Source organism: Gorilla gorilla, chromosome 5 (assembly GCF_029281585.2).
Source record: "Gorilla gorilla gorilla isolate KB3781 chromosome 5, NHGRI_mGorGor1-v2.1_pri, whole genome shotgun sequence".
Classification (NCBI taxonomy): domain Eukaryota; kingdom Metazoa; phylum Chordata; class Mammalia; order Primates; family Hominidae; genus Gorilla; species Gorilla gorilla.
In genome coordinates, this window is record NC_073229.2 from 163,320,111 (window position 1) to 163,341,191 (window position 21,081).

At 41.8% G+C, this 21,081-nt stretch overlaps 1 protein-coding gene across 1 annotated transcript in view; it reads left to right on the plus strand.

Annotated features, from left to right (window-relative positions):
* The first annotated feature begins 427 nt into the window (after positions 1-427).
* HECA (hdc homolog, cell cycle regulator) overlaps positions 428-21,081 on the plus strand; it is a 44,768-nt gene continuing 24,114 nt past the window's right edge. The window contains exon 1 of the mRNA XM_031012410.3: positions 428-1,015. Within this exon, the coding sequence (XP_030868270.1) occupies positions 745-1,015 (271 nt within the window). The 5' untranslated portion in view covers positions 428-744. The remainder of the gene's footprint in view (positions 1,016-21,081) is intronic.

Below are 21,081 nucleotides of genomic sequence, written 5' to 3' on the forward strand. Positions count from 1 at the left end.
CTGGGATTACAGGCATAAGCCACCGCGCCCGGTCCCCTGTTTCTTTAATTACTGTTACTGAAAGGCATAGCCTTTGAATGAGTTATTAATCCAAAATCCTTTGTTTTCCATTCTTGCTCTAGTCACAGCTTATTTTTCCAGACCATACTGTTCTAAGCCTCAATTACATTAAGGCCAGGAGGCCACCGAAGAACTCCACATGCCACTGCACTGGCGGGTGGAGCAAGTCAAGCAGGGCAGCTCATGAACGCCCGGGAGTCCAGGAGGCCTGGGTGGGGACGCCTGGATGACGTCACTCGAGGTGGGCAGGCCCCGCGCGGGGCGTGACGTCACGCGGGCGGTCCCGTCAGCCGTGAGGTCACCTGGTGGGCGCGGCCAGGCCGAATCCCCAGTGTCGTCACGGGAGGGGGCGGGCCCAGAGCGTGTCAGTGCAGCCGAATCAAAACAAGACGGAGACCCGCCTTTTCCCTCCGGCTCGGGAGCGTCTCGCTTGCGCCCCGGGCCCGCGGCGCCCGCGCGGCTGCGAGCCTCGGGTGGCCGCGTGCCGGCTCCAGGAAGCCGGAGAGGGCGCGGCGGCCAGGATGGCGCGGCACGGGCCGTGCGGCTAGACGGGAGCCGAGGGAACCGCCGGCTCGCGCCCTCCGTTCTTTCCCGGAGCCGGCTTCACGCAGGGCCGGGAACGGCCGTGCCTCTGGGATCCGCCTTCGCTGACGCCGGGCACCTACCTGGACGCGAGCGAGCGAGATGCCCAATCCCAAAAACAGCAAAGGCGGCCGCAAAAACAAGCGCGCCAACAGCAGCGGCGACGAGCAGGAAAATGGAGCCGGGGCCCTGGCAGCGGCGGGCGCGGCGGGAGCGGCGGCCGGGGGGGCCCTGGCGGCGGCGGCCGGCTGCGGGGCGGCGGCGGCGGGCGCGCCGGGCGCCGGAGGCGCGGCGGGCGCCGGAGGCGCGGGGACTGGCGCCGCGAACGCCGCGGCCGCCGCGGGGGCTGCGGCCGCGGGCGATGCCAAAAACGGTAAGACGGGGCTGGCGGGGCGAGCGCCAACTTCCTCCCCGACGGGGACGGCGCGGTGGCGGGGCCCTGGGTGGCGCGGGCGGTGCGTGGACAATGCGAGAGTCAGGAAGTGCTCACCCCGCCCCTCCGCCCCGCCGCGGCTGCCCCTTCGCGGTCCCCACGCCTGGCGGCTGGGACGGATCTGCGGCCCCTGCCCGGTGTCCGCGCGGGGGGCAGCCCGCGCCCCACACTCTGAGGGGCTCCCGGCTGCGGCAGCGCTGCCCTCGGGCCCAGCCTGCTGCCCGCGCTGGCACTGCCCCGCCGTGTGTGCTGGGCCGAAGGGAGGAAGGAAGGGAGGAAAGAGCCGCCCAAGTTGAGAAGAATGATCCGATTGAAAACTTAGGCACCGGTTAATTCTTCCCGGTGCTCCAAGGCCACCCGTAACCCCCGGAGTGAAGGAGAGAGAGCCTCAATTCTTAGCACACCCAGGCTTGCTGCGTCGATCGCCACAGGTGAAGAGGCCTCGAGACATTTAGGGCCTCTGTGTTTGCTCTTTAATTTTTTGGCTTGCTTGAGGAAGGAAGAGAATCTGAACTTGACTTCCGTTCTCAGCCCGGAGTTAAAAAAAAAAAAAAAAAGAAAAGAAAAGAAAAATCATTCTCTATGTCATTCTGCTTAACATTTTCAGAAGGAAGCCTCATAATCTTAGGTAGTGCCTGAATGCTCCTTTTGAGGGGACACTTAGGAACTGGCCCAGATGTGACAGGATTTCTGTTCTCATTACAGAGCCATGGTTTTCGTTATAAGGTGCTGGGCAAACACTTTTACTTATTTGGACAGTTCTTTGAATTCCTCTAGTCAGGCACTTTTTCCAGGAAGACAACGTAGGTATTTTAATGAAGGGAGATTTGAATTGTTATATCTGGCTTTTAATTTACAGCGTCAGCTGTTGAAGCCATTCTTTATGTAGATCAGGCACTTTTTTGTTTTGTTTTTTTTTTTAGACGGAGTTTGCAATTTCGCCCAGGCTGGAGTGCAGTGGCGCAATCACGGCTCACTGCAACCACCGTCTTCCGGTCTGAAGCGATTCTCCTGCCTCAGCCTCCCGAGTAGCTGGGATTACAGGCGCCCGCCACCACGCCCGGCTAATTTTTGTTATTTTTAGTAGAGACAGGGTTTCACCATATTGGTCAGGCTGGTCTCGAACTCCTGACCTCGTGATCCGCCCGTCTCGGCCTCCCAAAGTGCTGAGATTATAGGCGTGAGTCACCACGCCCAGCCAGATCAGGCACTTTTTAAACAGGGCACCTGCTCTTACAAGCAGCGTACAGTGCTCTGAACATAGGCGGCTGAATGTCGCCTGTTAGAACTGTAGGCCCAGTTGGCTGTGTCTCTGCAATATTGAAATAGGAAGATTTATTTATTTATTTTCAGAAACAAACTTACCCCGTTTGTGAATGTTTCAGAATACTAGTTTTAGGTAGCCTGTGTTCTTCATGTTCTTTTGTTTTTCTCCTGGCTTTAACCTTCATTTTGGTATTGATGTGGCAGAGAGAAAGGTGCTCACACTCTGGGTAGGACAGACTCCTAGCTCAGCCATTTAGAGCTTCATCATCTTGGAAAGGTCAGTCTTCCAGAGCCTCGATTTCCTCATGTGTAAACTTGAAAAAAAAATTACCCTGGCTCCCTCCTAGTGTTATTGAGAGGCTCAGAGTGCCCCTTCCCTATTATGCTCCCAGTTCTTGTTATTTTAAAGGTTACATATATAATGAGCTTAAAGTTTCTCACAAAGAGTGCATGAACAATGATGACAGCTTTCGTTTATTCATTTAAAAAAGATAACCTGCAGTGTTGCAAGTACCGTGTTCAATACTAAGGGATCCAGCGGTAATCAAGACGAGACATCCCGGTCCTCAGGGAGCTTGCATTCCTGTTCTGGTGGTGGCTCTGCCCACCCCTCTACCAGCTCCTTTTTTTTTGGCCTATGTGGAAGCTTCAAGTTCGCAGTTTCCTTTTTTTTCTTGCTCCAAAAGATTAGTCCACTTTAAGGTGGCATGAGGAAATTTTTTTCTTAGGCTACTTGTACCTTCTAGTTTGTACATAACAAACTGGTTAAGGGGCCCCTATTATTATTCTCTGAAGTGGCAAACTCAAGTATATTTAGCAGCACAGTGTATGTGAAGAGCTGTTTCTGATTAGGAGCTTATTTTATTAAGTGAAAGGCGGGGAGAAAAAGGAATGGGCCAACATTCCCATAGTCAGGGTCAGAGGATGTAACTTATATTAGAGGAGTGAGCCAGATTTTATGATGCCTGATTCTTGTTTCTGACGTGATGTGAAGTCTTCGTGAATGATTCACCTTAATGTGAGGACCCCCCCCCCTCAGTTCTGCAGTTGATGATAACTGAACTTGGATGCTGAGGACTCCTGGGTGCAAAATCAAATGCCTTTTTCTTTTCTTTTGTTTCTTTCTTTCTTTTTTTCTTTGCTATTTAAAACTATAGTTTATAAGGTAGGGGTTTGGGAGAGGCGTTACTGGTGAATTTTTAAAGAGGAAGGGGCAAGAGATGTGTAAATTCTCAAAATCAACTAAGGACCAATATTTGGATTTTTAATGTTAAAATTATTGGTAGTAGTTTTAAGTGTATTTCAATTTTTTACTTAACTGTGATATTAGATTTTGTAATTACAGAAATTACAAATCAAGTAATTATTACAAGAAAGGAGGTACTTGATATTCTTTGAAACTTGTAAATAGTTTTTCACTGTTCAAGTCAGCTATCTACATCTGCAAACATGCAAACTTAATGACTTCGCTTAAAATTAATAGTGTTTATTTGTAGTTGTTCGGAGTTTATAGAATGGTTTTGTGTCTTGTAGCTCTTGGGCAGTGTGGCCACCAGAGCAGGGCAATATTAGCTTTTAGTTGTTCAGTTTGTCAAGTGGGCATAAATAAATACTTATTCTGTAAAGGAAGATTACTAGCTAGGGAGAGCTTGGGGAAGCTGCGGTATAGTTGTGGTTGGAGAAGTTGAACTGGCTGCAGTTGTGCATCTTGAGTAAGTTTAATATTAATTCTTAGGATATCATACCGCTAATAAGACATTTATTAGATACTAATTTTAAGATACTAGTTTATGAGGCTTATTTTTCAGGGATTGGAGTAAAAGACCACCCCATCTTTTTCCTACATAGTAATCTGTCTGCACATACCATTTGCATTTTCATTGCAGGTATACAAGATTACCAATGGTTATATTTAGAATCTAGTTATCAAAAGGTAGATACGTAGTTTCATTCTGGTTCCATTAGGCCTCTACATTTTTGCATCAGGCCTAAAAATATTTGAAACCTTGATCATAGTATATCTAGTTTTCATTGGGCCTGGATCTTAAGTACTTTTATAAATTCCTGTTATTGGATGACCATGGTTCATCACTCCCCTCATTCCTTACTGCCTCTAGAACCCGTGGGCAGCAGAGTCTGCCTTAATTCATGGAACTGTTTCTAGCAGGTGGAGTTCGTTTGTATAGAGATTGGCTTTCCATTTGGTGGACCTAGATTCAAATCCTGGCTTCTCAAATTACTTGTCAGATGACCTTGGGCAAGTCATTTAACTTCTCTGAGCCTTGGTTTCTGCTTTGTAAAATGGGATTGTAGTACCTACCCATACAGATGTAGTAAAATATCTGTATCTATCTATTAAATATATTTAAAATAAATAGATTACATACATCAGATAGATTAGAACAGTGTCTGACTTATAGTACCAGCTTATGAAGTATTAGCTTTTTGTCTTAGATCCTGGAAATAGCCTGAGCAGAGATACACGTGCTGGAGGTTACTGGAGAGTGCTCTTGGCATCATTCCTAGTGGAGGAGGGAAGGAAGCAGGATTGGGCAGAAGCAGGAGTTGAACTGTGATGCATCTGTAACAGAGACCCCAGTTGATCCTCTCTTGGGAAGCTCTGGAGGTGGGATGGCCTTTCTGAGTTATCTCACCTTAAATAATAAGGGCAGGGCCTTCTTCTACACACTCCGCCAACTCCCAGTTGACTGGTCATTTGGACTTGGGTTCCCCCGAGGAAGAGAGTATGACCTTGCGGGTAGCATCTCTTTACCTGGAAACCCTTTATGGAGAGGGACTCTGCTGAGAAGCTTCAGCCCTGAGTGAAAGGAGAGCCATTCTTATTCCCCTAGCATTATGGACGTCTTCATTTAGACCACCAGGACCGTTCACATAAAACACAGGTGTGGGATAAATATTTCAACTAAATAGGCTTTGTGGAGGAGACTGGGAATTAACCACCATTATAACAATGTTTCCATGGGAAAATGCGTTCTGAATTCCATATATCTGTTTACAAGTAGATTTTTTTGGAGTACCACCTGTTCCCTATGCACAGGATTTGTATTTTGCTGCATATTTAGGTCACTAAAGACACTTTTTATAACCCAGGTTTGTAGTATATTTTAAATAGTTTCTTTTTAGATGTTTATTTTAATTCCTACTACATTTAAATTACCTATATCCATCAGTAGGAAAATGAAAAATGTTTGCTTGCTGTTTATTTTCAAATCAAGGAATATCTGTTGAGGATCTAAGGTATATAGGTTACCATTATAATCTTAGAAAACATTTTCTTGCCTTATCTAGAAGTCAGTTTTTTGGGTCTCAAGAACTATTTGCCTTTGGATGTTGTCTTTTGAAATCCACCTTTTTAGTGGAGATTGGCAGAAAATATTGCCTCAGGCATCAAAGATTCTTCCTGTACACTTTGTGTATTAAAGTGAAGAGCTCTTCTGTGCGCCGTTCATGGTGCTCTATGCGCAGTCTCGTCTTTCTCTCATTCTTTACTTGTTACAGGATCTGTGACCTGTCCTTAAGTTCTAGAAACTAAACCTTCAATGTCAATTTTCCTGTAAGTCCAAGAATATATTTCATTCCATGGAGAATTGAAAACGGGAGATAAAACGGGAAAATCTCTTGCAGCTTAATCCTCCTATGAGTTTACTTCAGGCTTTTAGCTATGAATAATTTAAAGAACTTGAAGGTATCAGAAGAGATTCTTTACAGAAAAAAGAAATCTGTCCTAACTGATTTTGATCAGCAACTCTTTGGCATTTTTGTTTTTTGAGATGGAGTCTCGCTTTGTCACCTAGGCTGGAGTGCAGTGGCACTATCTCGGCTCACTGCAAGCTCCACCTCCCAGGTTCACACTATTCTCCTACCTCAGCCTCCCGAGTAGCTGGGACTACAGGCACCCGCCACAATGCCCGGCTAATTTTTTGTATTTTTAGTAGAGACAGGGTTTCTCCGTGTTAGCCAGGATGGTCTTGATCTTCTGACATCGAGATCCGCCCACCTCGGCCTCCCAAAGTGCTGGGATTACAGGCGTGAGCCAGCGCGCCCGGCCCTCTTTGACATTTTTAAGGGCTTTATTTATTTGAAAATATTGTGTTATTTTATTATTTTACCAGTAATAAAATAAGCATCGTAGAAAAAAAGCTTTCTTTGCCTTTCTGGTTAAACACATAATTCCACCACTTAAGAGATAAACATTATTAATATTTCGATATATGTTCTTGCAGCCTTAAATTTTTTTTCTCACAAAACTTTTAAAAGTACATATATAGTTTCTGCAAAAAGAAGATCATATATTTTATAATCTGATTTTTACACATAGAATAGTTTGTGGACATTTTAGCAGAGCAGTAAATATACAGGTGCATCATCATATGTCTGCACCTTGGAAATTTGATCATTCCACTATTGTTTACCTTTAGGTTCTTATTCATATATTTCTGGGCATTTGTCCACTTAATTACTTCATGTTTTAGTTTGTTTCTGCTGCCACAACAAAATACCTCAGTGTGGATAATTTATAAACAATAGAAATTTATTTCTCACAGTTCTAGAAGCTGGGAAGTCCAAGGTCACAGCCAGCAGATTCTGTAGTTGGTGAGAATCACAGCATCCTCACATGGCAGAAAAGGTGAAAGGGATGAACTTGTTCCTTCAAGCACTTTTATGAAGGATCTAATCCCGTTCATGAGAGCCCTCATGGCCTAAACACCTTCTTCTTTTTTTTTTTTTGAGACAGAGTCTCACTATGTCGCCAGGCTAGAGTGTAGTGGCTTGGTCTCCGCTCACTGCACCCTCCACCTCCCAGGTTCAAGCGATTCTCCTGCCTCAGCCTCCCTAGTAGCTGGGACTACAGGCACATGCCACCATACCCAGCTAATTTTTTTTTTTTTTGGACATGCAGTGTCGCTCTGTTGCCCAGGCTGGAGTGCAGTGGTGTGATCTCGTCTCAATGCAAGCTCCACCTCCTGGGTTCACGCCATTCTCCTGCCTCAGCCTCCCGAGTAGCTGGGACTACAGGCACCCGCCACCACGCCCGGCTAACTTTTGTATTTTTAGTAGAGACAGGGTTTCACCACGTTAGTCAGGATGGTCTTGATCTCTTGACCTTGTGATCCACTCGCCTTGACCTCCCAAAGTGCTGGGATTACAAGTGTGAGCCACCGCACCTGACCATGGCCTAAAACACCTTCTAAAGGCTCCACCTCATAATACTGTTGCACTGGGGATTAAGTTTCAGCATGAATCTTGGAGGGACACAAACATTCAAACCACAGCATGTACTTAGGAAAAATTCTTGCTGTGGACTTGCTCTATCAAAGGATATGCATATTCTCGTGACTTTTAATACATGCTGACAGATTGCCCTATTGAAAGGTTGTACCAGTTTGACATTGCTGTGGTCAGAGTGCTTTTCCCCATGGTCTCATCATTCCCTGGTTGTTTTAAAGGCATGCTGGAGAATTGCTCAGCAAATTCTCCAAAATGTCTCAGCAACTGGAGGGCCCCATTTGCATCCGGAATTTGGAGCAGATGCTGTCGTACATAGGGGGACTTTCCAAGGCTGGATGTATTTCTGTTGGAGACTTCTGCAGTCTTTAGTGATTTGGTAGCAAACAGAGATTTTAAAAAGTAGTAATGGTGGCCAGGCAATGGTGGCTCACGACTGTAATCCCAGCACTTTTGGAGGCCGAGGCGGGCGGATCATGAGGTCAGGAGTTCAAGACCAGCCTGACCAACATGCTGAAACCCTGTTTCTCTACTAAAAATACAAAAATTAGCTGGGCATGGTGGCGGGCTCCTGTAATCTCAGCTACTCGGGAGGCTGAGGCAGGAGAATCACTTGAACCCAGGAGGCGGAGGTTGCAGTGAGCCGAGGTTGCGCCACTGCACTCCAGTCTGGTGACAGAGCGAGACTCCATCTCAAAAAAAAAAAAAAAAAAGAAAGAAATGCAAGTAAGTTATTCCATGTATTAAACAAGGGCAGCTGTGAAAGAGCAGGAGCATATGTGGCAAAATATTGGGTTAAATATAAGTACTGGATTTGAAGATGGAGAAGTCAAATGAGTATGTGGAGTTGTGTAGCTGAAAGGAGGTGAGGAGCCCAGGATGTACTTTGGGGGATCAGCCAGGGCTTAGTGTTACTGAGAATTAAACACAGGATCCTTCCCTCTCTCCAGGCAACTACTGGATTCATTGGATCCTCATTCATTCATTAGATCCTCATTCATTAGATCCTAATTCATTGTTTATATACTCATCCATTTACTACATATTTATTATGCACCTACTATCTCCTATGACTGAGAAGTACAATGTTAAATTATACTTGGGGGGATCAGAATCCATACCATCAAGGGCTCACTGTGAAGCTGGCAGAGAGACATGGAAACAACAGGAGCCATGATAATGTACTGTGGATACCCAGTGGGGAAAATGATGTTTCCTGGAGGAGGGGACATTTGAGCTGAGTCTTGCAGGAAGAGAGACAGTGAATTCTAAAGATAGAGGAAGGATGTTCCAAACAGAGGGAAGTGAAAAAGGGCCTTGAGTTCTGGTTGCTCCAGGAGTTTGATGTGGCCAGTGTCAGGCGCCGTGGTAGGACTGGAGGCTGGAAAGGGGGCTGGGTCAGACAGTCAAAGCTGGATGTTTGTAGCCAGTGGAGAACCGCCCACCTAGGTTTATAAACAAGGACATGGTCAGCTGAATTTGAAAAGGGGGTAATCATAGGTTGTTGACAAGTTTGTAAAATTATATATTTTAACAGAATGAGTATCTTTTAATACAGCTAATAAAGGATTGGAGGTGGAGCCTGCCATGGACCCTCAATTGTGGTTTTTCAATGAAGCAGAGGGCACATGGCACATGCTGCTTTTCTGCCCAGGATGACAGTGTTGCAGGATCCAAGACTGCTGTATGGAAAGCCTGTCTTAATTGTGGGCAGCAGCAGCCCAGTGCTTTCTGAGCCATGTGAGGTTACTAATTGAGGTTAACATCAGAGAACTAAATGCCAGTGGGAGGGATTGGGACCGTTTGAGCAAGTAAGATTTTCTCTAGAGGCAGGGGCTTGTCCCTATGGTTTATTTTTCGTACCTAGGTAGAAAGTGTATATCTCTGTGCCAAGTTGTACTAATTATCTTGGTTTGTCGTTTTATTTTTGTCAACATCTTACCAGTTTTTAAAACAATAAACTCTGGTGAGGGGAAATGCTATTTTGTACAGAGTGACTGTGTGTTTTAATTTTGCATATTTCAGAAAGCTTCCAGTTTTCAGTGGTTAGCGAAATAGCAGCTTGCTTTATTTAATTAACAGGATGTTTTAGCTTAATTGTACTTGAGAGCTTTTTATAAACTAGCAAAAAGTCAGTAGCATTTCTAATACTTTAAAATGTTACGATTTTTCAGACAAATTACTTTTGCTAAATTGTACAGATACGGATAATACTTGAAAAGTCTAAGAGTGAGAAACAAGAAAGATATTAAGAGGAAGCTTAAAGAAAAGTGAGGAAAGAGGAAGATGAAGTGTTAAATGTAGTCATATAATTGCTTAGATAGCATTTAATGAGAAAGTTAGCATTGTTCTCATATATACACATAATATAGTGTATTTCATAGATTTAAATAGTCAAGGAGGAAAAACTTTCTCTACTCTTAGGCTTAGTGATTGAGGGTCTGCAAATTAAATTGACAAGAGACAGATTGCAAGATAAAAGACATTTAATCATAGAAAAATGTGAGTCAAAGGAATGGTTAGAAGTAGGGGTTTGTATGTTATTTTAATAGGGGAAGGGGAGGGGAGAAAAGGGAACTTATGGGAAAACAAAGGACTTTTTGGAAAGATAAGTGGGCCTTTAGGAGAATAGATGAAAGATGCGATAGTTTTGTGGTAATATCAGCTTGGTGTGGTGTGAAGATTTTTCATCTCTGGTGATGAGTCGCTCTTCCTTGGTTGCTCTTGGGGAGGGGATTTATGTTAATTGAATTCTTTTTGAGAGCCTCTGCTTTTAGGCCAGTAAGAGATTTCAGGAACTTAATCACTTTCAGCTCTTTAATTATGCCACAGTGGCATATTCTGGACCCCCTCACAATATATTGCCACTCAAATCATATTACCTCCCCTCCCCTACCAAGAACAATTACAGATAGTCGGATAGGAAAAGATGGTCCAGGTGTCACAATTCACATTTCTTTTTATTTCATTTTATTGGAAATTCATTAAAAATAGAATGCCTTAAGATTTATTCCTTCATAACACTTGATCAAGAGGATGAATTCAGACAAAAGTTAGTAAGGTATCAAATTGCTCAGGTAAGTTAAGCAGCTACTTGCCACATTGAAAATGTATATTTTTCCCTAGGGGTAAGCATAGGTTTGATTATACTTTGGATCATGTCCCTTCAAGTTATAAAGTCATCTCAGTAGAGTCTTTGGACAGTAATGTTGAAACTGAGTCACAGGCTTTGTTTTCCCTTTATCAATGAGCACTCCTGCGTGTGATGCTTATTTCAGTGTAATATTTAGTATAACACAACTTCTTATTAAGGTAACACACTAGTTGTTATGCCTAACACAGCTCAGTAGGCAGAAATCGAAACAGAAATGTACAGAATCAAGTTCTGGCTATTTTTGATTGGCAGCGGGTACAATCTGTAATCTGAGAGCTGGAGCCTGAGATGGCTGGTGATAGGTGTCAATGAACAGACACGGAGAGCCCAGAACAGTGCTGCCAGAAGCCATGAAGAGGGCCTGGCATTGAAAAATAAGAAGTGCCTGCTGTGGTGGAGGCAGAAGTGTACATGCCTGAAAACATAGGGAAGCTCAAAGAATTCTTCCAAATGGTTTCCAGCTCCTTGGATCCGTTCTTACTGGGCAGTGCCTACATGTCACAGTGACTTTCTTTACCTCGGTAATGATACAGTTCCACTGTGTTAGGCATATAGTTTTAGTAGTGAAGGTGATGTGCTGTAGTGCAGAAGCAAATTAGGCAAGACTCCTGGGTGATTGGTGTGTTGGGTCTGTAGAACTTACAGAAAGGAGAAGCAGCCATTCCTAGTGACAGGAACAGTGAAGTTGCCACAGCTCCCCTTTTTGAGTGTTTAGTAGGAGTCAGGTGTGACACGTGCAGTCTGCAGTCTACATTTGAGTATGAGGACACTAAGCTTCAGAGATGGCCTTCCCTTCTTGCAGAAAAGGCTTGGCTGTAGGGAAGTGTGCCTGACCCCCATGCTTTATAGCTGGAATCTTGTTGATGTTGGGTCCATCTTGACTCACACACATACGTACATAAATAATGAAAAACTGTATGCAGATTTTTAAAGGAGAGGACTGAAATTCAGTGTAAAAACACCAATATGGTTTTTATACTGAATAAGGACATTTACATTACTTTTAAAAGGTCTTATGGGTCGGGCGTAGTGACTCATGCCTGTAATCCCAGCACTTTAGGAGGCTGAGGTGGGTGAAACACTTGAGTCCAGGAGTTCGAAACCAGCCTGGGCAACATGACAAAACCCCACCTCTGCAAAAATACAAAAATTAGCCGGATGTGGTGGTGTGTGCCTGTAGTCCCAGCTACTCGGGAGGCTGAGGTGGGAGGATCGCTTGAGCCTAGGAGGAAAGGGTTGCAGTGAGCTGCATCTAGCCTGGGCGACAGAACGAGATGCTGTCTAAAAAAAGAAAAAAACCTTATGCTTGTCATTCTGGTACTTGAACTGAAATTACATTTGTAAAACAAGAAAATACTTGACCCAAGGAAGCACTTTACTCACACATTGTACACGTATGTTGATCTGATCCTTCTATCACAGAAGGACTTCCTGGTCTTGGCTTGGGAGGTTGTGAACATTTGAACTGGCACTTCCTGTTCTTAATGGACCAGAGTTCATAACTAGCATGTGATTATCTTTAGGGTAAAGTCCTAGCAGTAGGATCACTGGTTTGATACATATTGCCAAACTGCTCCTACAGACGAGGTTTGCCAGTTTACACCATCAGTGGTGGTGCAGTTCCTTCGCACTCTGTAATGTAAATTTCGATTACCATTTTCATCTTTGCCAATCGGATGGATGAAAAATCACATCTCATTGTCATAATATTTGCATTTTTTGGATCATCCGTGAATATCTTTTTATATTTATATTGATCATTTGTATTTTTTTCTTGTTTGTGATTTTTGTCCATTTTACTAATAGGGTATTTGTGTTCTTACTGATTTTCACAAAGTGTTTGTGTATTCAGGGTACTTTTTGACATACCCTTTCCCTAATTTATTGTTTGCCTTTCAGCCTTGTTTATGGTTGTCTTTGCTGGTTAGAAATTTTACAGTTTTGTATGATTACATTAACATCCACATAGAAATAAAGATAAAGGTAAGGGAGTGTGAGGAAAGTTGTGAAATTACTTGTAGGCAAAGCAGTTTGGGCATGGCATAAAGTTAGCAACTTTGAGTTCATTTGTATATCAGTGCACAGTAATGCTATTACATTTATGAGGTTGTGTTTACTTTTTAATTTGGAAGGCTCTGTTTCTCAGAATTGGTTGCAACCCGCCAGGTGTGGTGGCTCACGCCTGTAATCTCAGCACTTTGGGAGGCCGAGGCAGGCAGATCACTTGAGGTCAAGAGTTTGAGACCAACTTGGCCAACATGGTGAAACCGCATGTCACTACTAAAAATGCAAACATTAGCTGGGCATGGTGGCGCATGCCTGTTATCCCAGCTACTCGTGAGGCTGAGGCAGGAGAATCGCTTCAACCTGGGAGGCAGAGGTTGCAGTGAGCTGAGATCATGCTTCTAAACTCCAGCCTAGGCATTAGAGGGAGACTCTGTCTCCAAAAAAAAAAAAAATTGGTTGCAACTCCTGCTGCCCTCCCTTACCTCCTCTCCAAGTCTCTGGCCACTCACTGCTGTCGAGTCAATAGCTGAGCTCCAGTGCTCAATACCCATCTCTTCTTGCACATTTCTAAAATCCCTTGTAGTTTTTTTCCAGCTATGTAGGACTTTGACACTTGTAGATAAAGACTCATTATTTACTTATAATTGCCTCTTCTCAAGAACCAGGCTGCAAACTGAGGCCTCTTAAGGCTAAATTGCCCATAAGTTGCTTATGATAACAGACTTAAATGCTGAATCATAAGAAAGTTCTCATTTTTCTCCTTCTGGCACTTGAACTGAAATTACATGTGTATATTAATAAAATGAGAACATAGCACTCGATTGAACCAAGAGTTTATTCACACACCATGCATCATGCTGATCCAGGGAGCCTTTGTGCCTTCGCAGATGTCTGTGATTTGGAAGAGGTTTCCAAACTCATTTCTGTTCTAAAGAGTGTGAGATTTGGGAGACACAGGTTATAGGTGGAGATCTGGCTCTGCCATTTTGCAAGGCTGCCAAACCTTGCCAAGCCCAAGTTTTATCTGCAGAAAGTGAGCATGACATGATACTGTTTGTGATAAGCTCTTTTTCAAACCATAGAGCTGTTTGGAAAAGCAAATCATGCCATGATTTGGGGATTTTAGTTTTTTCTAGGTGAGTTTCTGGTTCTCTGTTTGTAATGTGGTGTAGTGTGGCTGCTTCCCAACCAGTGATGAATGCACACACTGATTTGTTGGAAGAACCAGTGCAGATGTTGGCTTTCCCCCAGGGAGTTTGCAGTGAATGCCGGTCTTCCAAATCTGTATTCTGCTGCCTGGGGGGAGCCTTTCATTCCTCTGCAAGTTTGGATCTGGGAGCTCTTGCTGTGCAAATTTTGCCCAGAGAATCTGTAGTATTCATTCTCCTGCTGGTCTCAGGACAAGCCCAGTTTTTTGAATGAGACCTTCTGGAGCTACTGCAAACAGCCTTTCTGACCCCACAGTGAGGAGAAACTGAGGTAACCGAAGCCTTGAGGAGGGTTCTTTCACCAGTGTGAGCATAGCTGACTTTGGGATTCTTTTGTTGTGATCTGTGGATCAATCCTGTCCCTGAGCTCTCCTGATTTTGTTATAACAGCAGAGTCCACTTAGATTTTAACCATTTGATCAGCAGAGCCTTGTTTTTGGCCTGTTGTGCTGCATGATTTACAATGTGCATCTGGATTTGTAATTATGCCTCACATAGTTTATATTTTGATTCACTTCAGGCTTTTCTGCTTTTTCCTCTTTACCTGCCTCTAGGGCCATATGGAGTGGAAGTTTGCATGTTGTTGTAAAAGCATTTTGAAATGTTCATCAGACTTTCATGGTTTCCTTACTTCCCTTTTAGGTTTTGCATTTTAAATTAGGTTATAGAATTGTGAATTTACCAAACTATATTGTGGATTTTATCCAAACAGTTTCTGTGGGTATGAAATACTGGTCATGTGTACGTATCAATATTTTATATGGAATCATTATATTTCTTGGGGTTAGGCTGACAAAAAACAATCTGTTAGCTTCATTCATGAGAGGTATTCAGATTTGAAATTTTTGACTTTGGAATAAATCAGTTTTCCTCAACTTATATTTTAATGTTCTGTGATATATGTGATCTAAAGATGACTTTGGGGGTGAGAGTGGGGCTAAAAAAAAAAGAAATAGATGATAAAAAAGATGACTTTGAGTAATTTTTAAATAATTAAATATATTTTTCGTGATCAATTTTGGACATATGAGTTAGAATTCATTTAGAATATATATATATGTTGAATATAATCATAGGTAATATAACATATTCTATAATAGTAGAAAGTAAGTTTTAGATTTTTTTGGTAACTCTTTTCACAAATGTTATATTATTTTTCCCCTCTGGTTTTGAAATGAATAGTTTTGAGTCTTTGAGAATGGTCGTACCATAAAATTCTATCTGTGTTCCACAAAAGTTAGTAATTGGAAAAGGAATGAACATTTAATTAAAATATCACTAGCTTAAACTATCAATGGGAGTCTGTAACTCTAAGTTTACTTAATTTTCCTTAGAAAATTTTATGAAATACTCCCTTGAAATCAAATCATATTATAGCAAGTTGCTTCAGGTTAGTATATGTGAACTGCTAGTTCACAACAATCATGACTGATTGTTGAGTCTACTTTTCATTTTTACTGAGGTATGGATAAGACTTAGACATGCCCTCTTCTTTGACAAGTTTTTCCTTGTTGCAACAGATTCTGTAACTTGCCTGTTGGTTGCTGATGCAGCTTTTCAGAAATAGGCCGTGCAGCGTGGGCCCAGGCAAAAGCTTTGTCTTTTCTCCCCAGAACCTAGCGGAATGACTGCCAGAGTGATCACTATAAAGCATTTTACCAGGTTATTTTGAAGGGACGCAGGGAGCAGAAAGAGTGTATTTCAGGAAGTTCAGCAGGGCAGAAAAGGCCTGTGGAAAACAAAAGAGTGTAAAGATTTCATTTATTTTAGGGTATGGATAGGGTAAAGAAGTGAATTTAGCTACATCGTGCTGAGATTCTATTAATTTAAATACAGTAGTCTTAAAATCATCTTGGGAGTTGGTGTGTTAACTCAATCCGTTTAACTAAACAGAATGCAGGCAAGGCAGGCTGAACTTCTGTTTCTCCCGGCAGTGCTTTTTCTGCTACTTAATTTGATATTCTCCATACTGAGAGAATGGTGTTTCTTTACATTCTTTCAAAGGAAAATCCTCCTCTTTTGAGTTTAGCAATTCTATTCACTAGAGCAGATTGACTTTCTTGTCATTATTTTTAAGGAGTGCAAAGATTGGGGTCAGGAAACCTTTATACTGTAATTGAGTTTAAGTACTTTTTTAACGTGGTCTACTTAGGTTGGTGCAAAAGTAATTTGCGATTTTTGCCATTACTTTCTTACCTACTTTTTAAGTACTCTAAGGATTAATATGAGGATTGAACATTTTGAATAAGACACTATTCTCAGTTGTAGAACTACATACTACAATCTGGTTACACAAAGCTGTGGGGTCACCGCCTCTCCATATAAGCTGGCTCTGTGCTCTCAATTGTCCTGTGTGCAGTATGGGTGGAAATACAAGAGAGAAGGCCACTTACTAGCTGAATGGCCTTGGGCACATCACCAAAGGAGCCTTCCTGTGCTCAGAAAGAGTATGTGGAATCTGGACTAAGGTGATTGTCCTATTTCTATTCTATGAAACTTTGATACTTTTAAGAAACATTTAGGATAAACTATGACACCATTATCTTCATCCTGATGTTCAGCCTAAACCAGGCATATTCTGGGTCCATATTCTTTTGGGTCTTGACGTGTCTTCTATTAGACAAGGAGAATATGAATCTTCTACTTTATAGTCATTATTGATGTGATTTCTTACTGAGATCAGAGTGTCAGAGCCAGAATGGAAATAACAGGTAAAATAGAAGCCTGGAGTTTTTTATTTAGTTTGAATTTGAGGCTGGGTAGACTTGTGGGTTTTAATTTCAAAGTAAGAAAAGGGTGAGTCTAGGAGAACAGACTAAATATATTAAGAGAATGTTAAAAACCCAAGTTGTTAACTATTGAAGCATTGGGTGTGTGTGTGTGTGTGTGTGTGTGTGTGTGTGTAGCTTCCATGTTTATTTTGACAGAGTGGTTTGCCTGAGTAAAAGCTTTTCGTTTAAATCCTACTGTAAGCAAAGAAAAACATGTTTAACTGAATGTAATTGCCTTGTGCTCAATTTGCTACTCACTTTGGAGCAGGTTCACACACTAAAATAACATAAGGGGAGGTTAAATTACATCAAAGGTTAAGACAGATAAGCTTAAGTGATCTCATTGTAGCTCCTATATTAATTAAAACAAGTTGACAAAATATTTTTGTAAGTACTAGCCTTCCTTTATGTGTAGTGCTTAGTGTCTTTATTTTTAGTAGAAAAAAGGTCTTAAAAATATTTGAGGAAATTTATATTAAAACCTTTTGAGTTTTCATTTAAATAATACTTGCCAGTTAATCAGGAAATGATTCTTTAAATTTCTTTTTATTTTTAATTTTTGTGGGTACATAGTAGTATATAGGAAATGATTCCTAAATACCCTGTGAATTTGAGGCACAGTGTGGAGCATCAGTGGGCTGCAGTTAGCTTCTTTGTCCACTCCTGTGTCTTATCTAATTTCCATGTTGCAGCCACAGGAATGGGCCAAGGCTGAAGCAGAGCCTTTACCCTAGCTGGTGATGATGGAAAAGCAAGGCTGGGGCCTAATTACAGGAGCTCCTTGAACATGACCCAAGAACTTGGAGCATTAGTCTGAGTTTCTGAGGTTTCTGAATGTGTGTATGATGTGATCATAGTCAAGTTTTCAGAATGCGGATCTGAAGGTATTAATCAATCGAACTTTTTTTGCTGTGTATCTCCTAAGAGAATTAGAAAAAAAACCAGCATTCTTGTAAATTTTTAAGTTGTCACACCCAGTTTTTTAAAGACTTAAATAGATGCTGAGGATACAGTTTCCAGTTCATTGTAAACATTGTAATTTATGCAAACAGAATCCTAATTATCATAGTAACTTGGTAACCATTATCATCCATTTAAAAAATAATGTAATTTTTTTTTTTTTTTTGAGACGGAGTTTTGCTCTCGTCGCCCAGGCTGGAGTGCAGTGGTGTGATCTCGGCTTACTGCGGTCTCCGCCTTCCAGGTTCAAGTGATTTTTCTGCCTCAGCCTCACGAGTAGCTGGGATTACAGGCACGTGCCACCATGCCCAGCTAATTTTTGTATTTTTAGTAGAGACGAGGTTTCGCCATGTTGGTCAGGCTGGTCACTCCTGACCTCAGGTGATCCTCCCGCCTCAGCCTCCCAAAGTGCTGGGATTACAGGCGGGAGCCACCGCACCCGGCCTAAAAAAATAATAGAAATTTTACATTCTTTTCTTTATTTCCATTCAGTTTGTACTCAGAATTTGATCCTAAGACAGGGTATTGTCCTGCTTAGAAGTATTGTATTGATCATCCTGTCATATTTTCCTATAACAAAATATACATATAAACTTTTAAATTTTTATTAAGATGGACTTCTGAGATGGCAGAGTAAGGGCCTCCAGAAATTTGCTCCTCCATGAAAGCAATAAGAACACTGCCAAGAATTACCAAAATTAACTTTTTCAGAACTCTGGAAATTAACCAAAGGCTTACAGTAATTCTAAGAGTATTCTTTCAAGAGAAATGACTGAATCATAATAAAAACAGTGAGCTGTGGTGTTTTAACTTGGTTAGTACCTCCCCCTTTCCCTAGCTCTGTGGTATCAAAGCAATGTAATTGCTATGTAAATAGTTGTTATACTGTATTTAGGGAATAATGACAAGAAAAATAAGCCTGTGTATATTCAATACAGACACAACCATCCGTTTTTTTTCCATGAATATTTTCCATTGACAATTGGTCAAATCCATGGATGTGGAACCCACAGATATAGAGGACAGACTGCATATGAATGGGGTGGAGAGGGAGTCTTAGCTACCTGGATGGAGAATGTGTGCTGCACCAAAACAGCATTCTGATTCACATTCCAAAAAAAAACTCTGGACTGGTTTAATAAGACACAATGCAGGCCAAACTGCCCCATTGGAACTCTGATCTAGGGGATATATAGACATCATATCACCTATTATCATTTGAGCTTTTAGAATATTTTGAACAGCAGGGAGTTGTGAGTTGTATTTTCTAACCGGTAACTGGTCTACGGATGACCCGTGTTGCCAGTTAATCATGCAGTCTTATGCTTTACCTGTTGGGCAGACAAGGGAAGGGGTAAAGTCATTAGTCTTTTCAGCAGAGGTCATTGGGATTTCAGAGGTAAGGGGAAGGGGCCAAATCGGCCATGGCCTTTGGCCTCCAAATACCATTTTGGGGCTCATCAAGAGAGAAGAAGCAGGTCCAGCATTTACACTGCGTTGTAATTTACATGGTAAATGAAAATCACATAGATAAACTATGAGTAAAGAGGTTTGAGTATTGCCACATTTTGAATATTTGTGCTGATAAAGGAGGACATTAATATGGATAATCAAAATCAAGCTTATTTTCCTAAGCAAGGATAATATTGGAATACAGTACTAAAGACTGACATGAAGTCTTTAAAAATAGGATTGTTTAACAACTGGTTGGACAGTTTCTCCGCAGTTGTATATATACAGTCATGCATTGCTTAATGACAGGGATACATTCTAAGAAGTGTGTAATTTGGCGATTTCATCATCAGGCGTACAGCATAGAGTGTACTTATACAAAGTATAGCCTACTACATACGTAGGCCAGATGGTATACCCTGTTGCTCCTGTGCTACAAACCTGTACAGCAGGTTCGTTGAATACTGTAGGCAATTGGAACACAATGGTATTTATGCATCTAAGCATACAGAAACGTAGAAAAGACACAGTAAAAATACAGTACAAAAGATAAACAGTGGTACACACATGTAGGGCACTTACACATGAAAGGAGCTTGCAGGACTGGAAGTTACTCTGGGTGAGTCAGTGAGTGAATCTGAAGGCCTAGGACATTACATTACTGTAGACTTTGATAAACACTGCACACTTAGGCTACCCTAAATGTAGGGGAAAAATGAGGTAGGTATACTAGGACATCACTAGGCAATAGGAATTTGTCAGTTCAATTATAATCTTATGGGACCACTGTTGTGTACGGAGTTCATTGTTGAATCAAACGTCATTATATAGCATATGACTGTATATGCACACGTACATATACACACACATACACTTACACATATGCTTAGTCTGGAGTCCTCTTCCCATTTTATGATAGTGTGATTTGGTTCCAAGAGCTCCTGAATCTACATTTCCTTCAGAGCACATTATGTAGTGCATGTTCGTGCTAGGAAGCTGCGTAGTTTTCAATGATTTAGTACGCCCAAGATCTAAATCTCCAAGCAAGAGAAAAGGCAGCCTGCTAATTTGTTTTCTAGTACAGTGTGATCCCATTATATGCAAATTGAATTATGCAAATTTCAGCTACTCACATATAAATAATATTAATAAAAGCTTCACATTGTGTGCAAAATTTCAACAAGCATGTTTTCCCAAATTATGTGTGAAGCCATTTCATATTTTCAAAGCTGTCAGGTCAACTGAATTATAAAAATGCTTTCTTACCCAGTGGCACCATTTATATTTTTTATATTTTATATGTTTCTATTTTATAAATACGTTTATATTTTATATGTTTATATTTTCTTAGAAATACTAACTTGTGGCAGTATTATGTGAACTCTTCTTGTTGCTAGAACTTCTGTAAGGATTTTGGTGACGTTTGTATTATTATTATTTTTTACATTCACTGTTACAATTTAAAATCTTTATTATAGCTTTTTCTTTTTTTTTTCTTTGACAGGGTCTGGCTCTGTCATACAGGCTGTGGTGTAGTAGCATGATCTTGGCTCACTGCAGCTTCCGCCTCCCAGGCTCAAGCCAATGCTTCCACCTCGGCCTCCTGAGTAGCTGGGACTACAGGCACGTGCCACAACACCAGGCTAATTTTTGTATTTTCTTTTTTTGATAGAGATAAGATCTCACCATGTTGCCCAGGCTGGTTTTGAACTCCTGGGCTGAAGTGACCTTCCTGCCTTGGCCTCTTAAAATGCTGGAATTATAAGCGTGTGCCATTGTGTCCAGCCTATAGCTTTCAAAATATCACCTAAGTGTGCTAATACTGGTGCTGAAAAACATCCTGGAAATCAGTAACTTTGGAAAAGAAATTAGATGTGATAAAAGATACCAGGACATGACATGCTGTTAATTTATGAAATAAACTCAGACGTATGAGAGTTA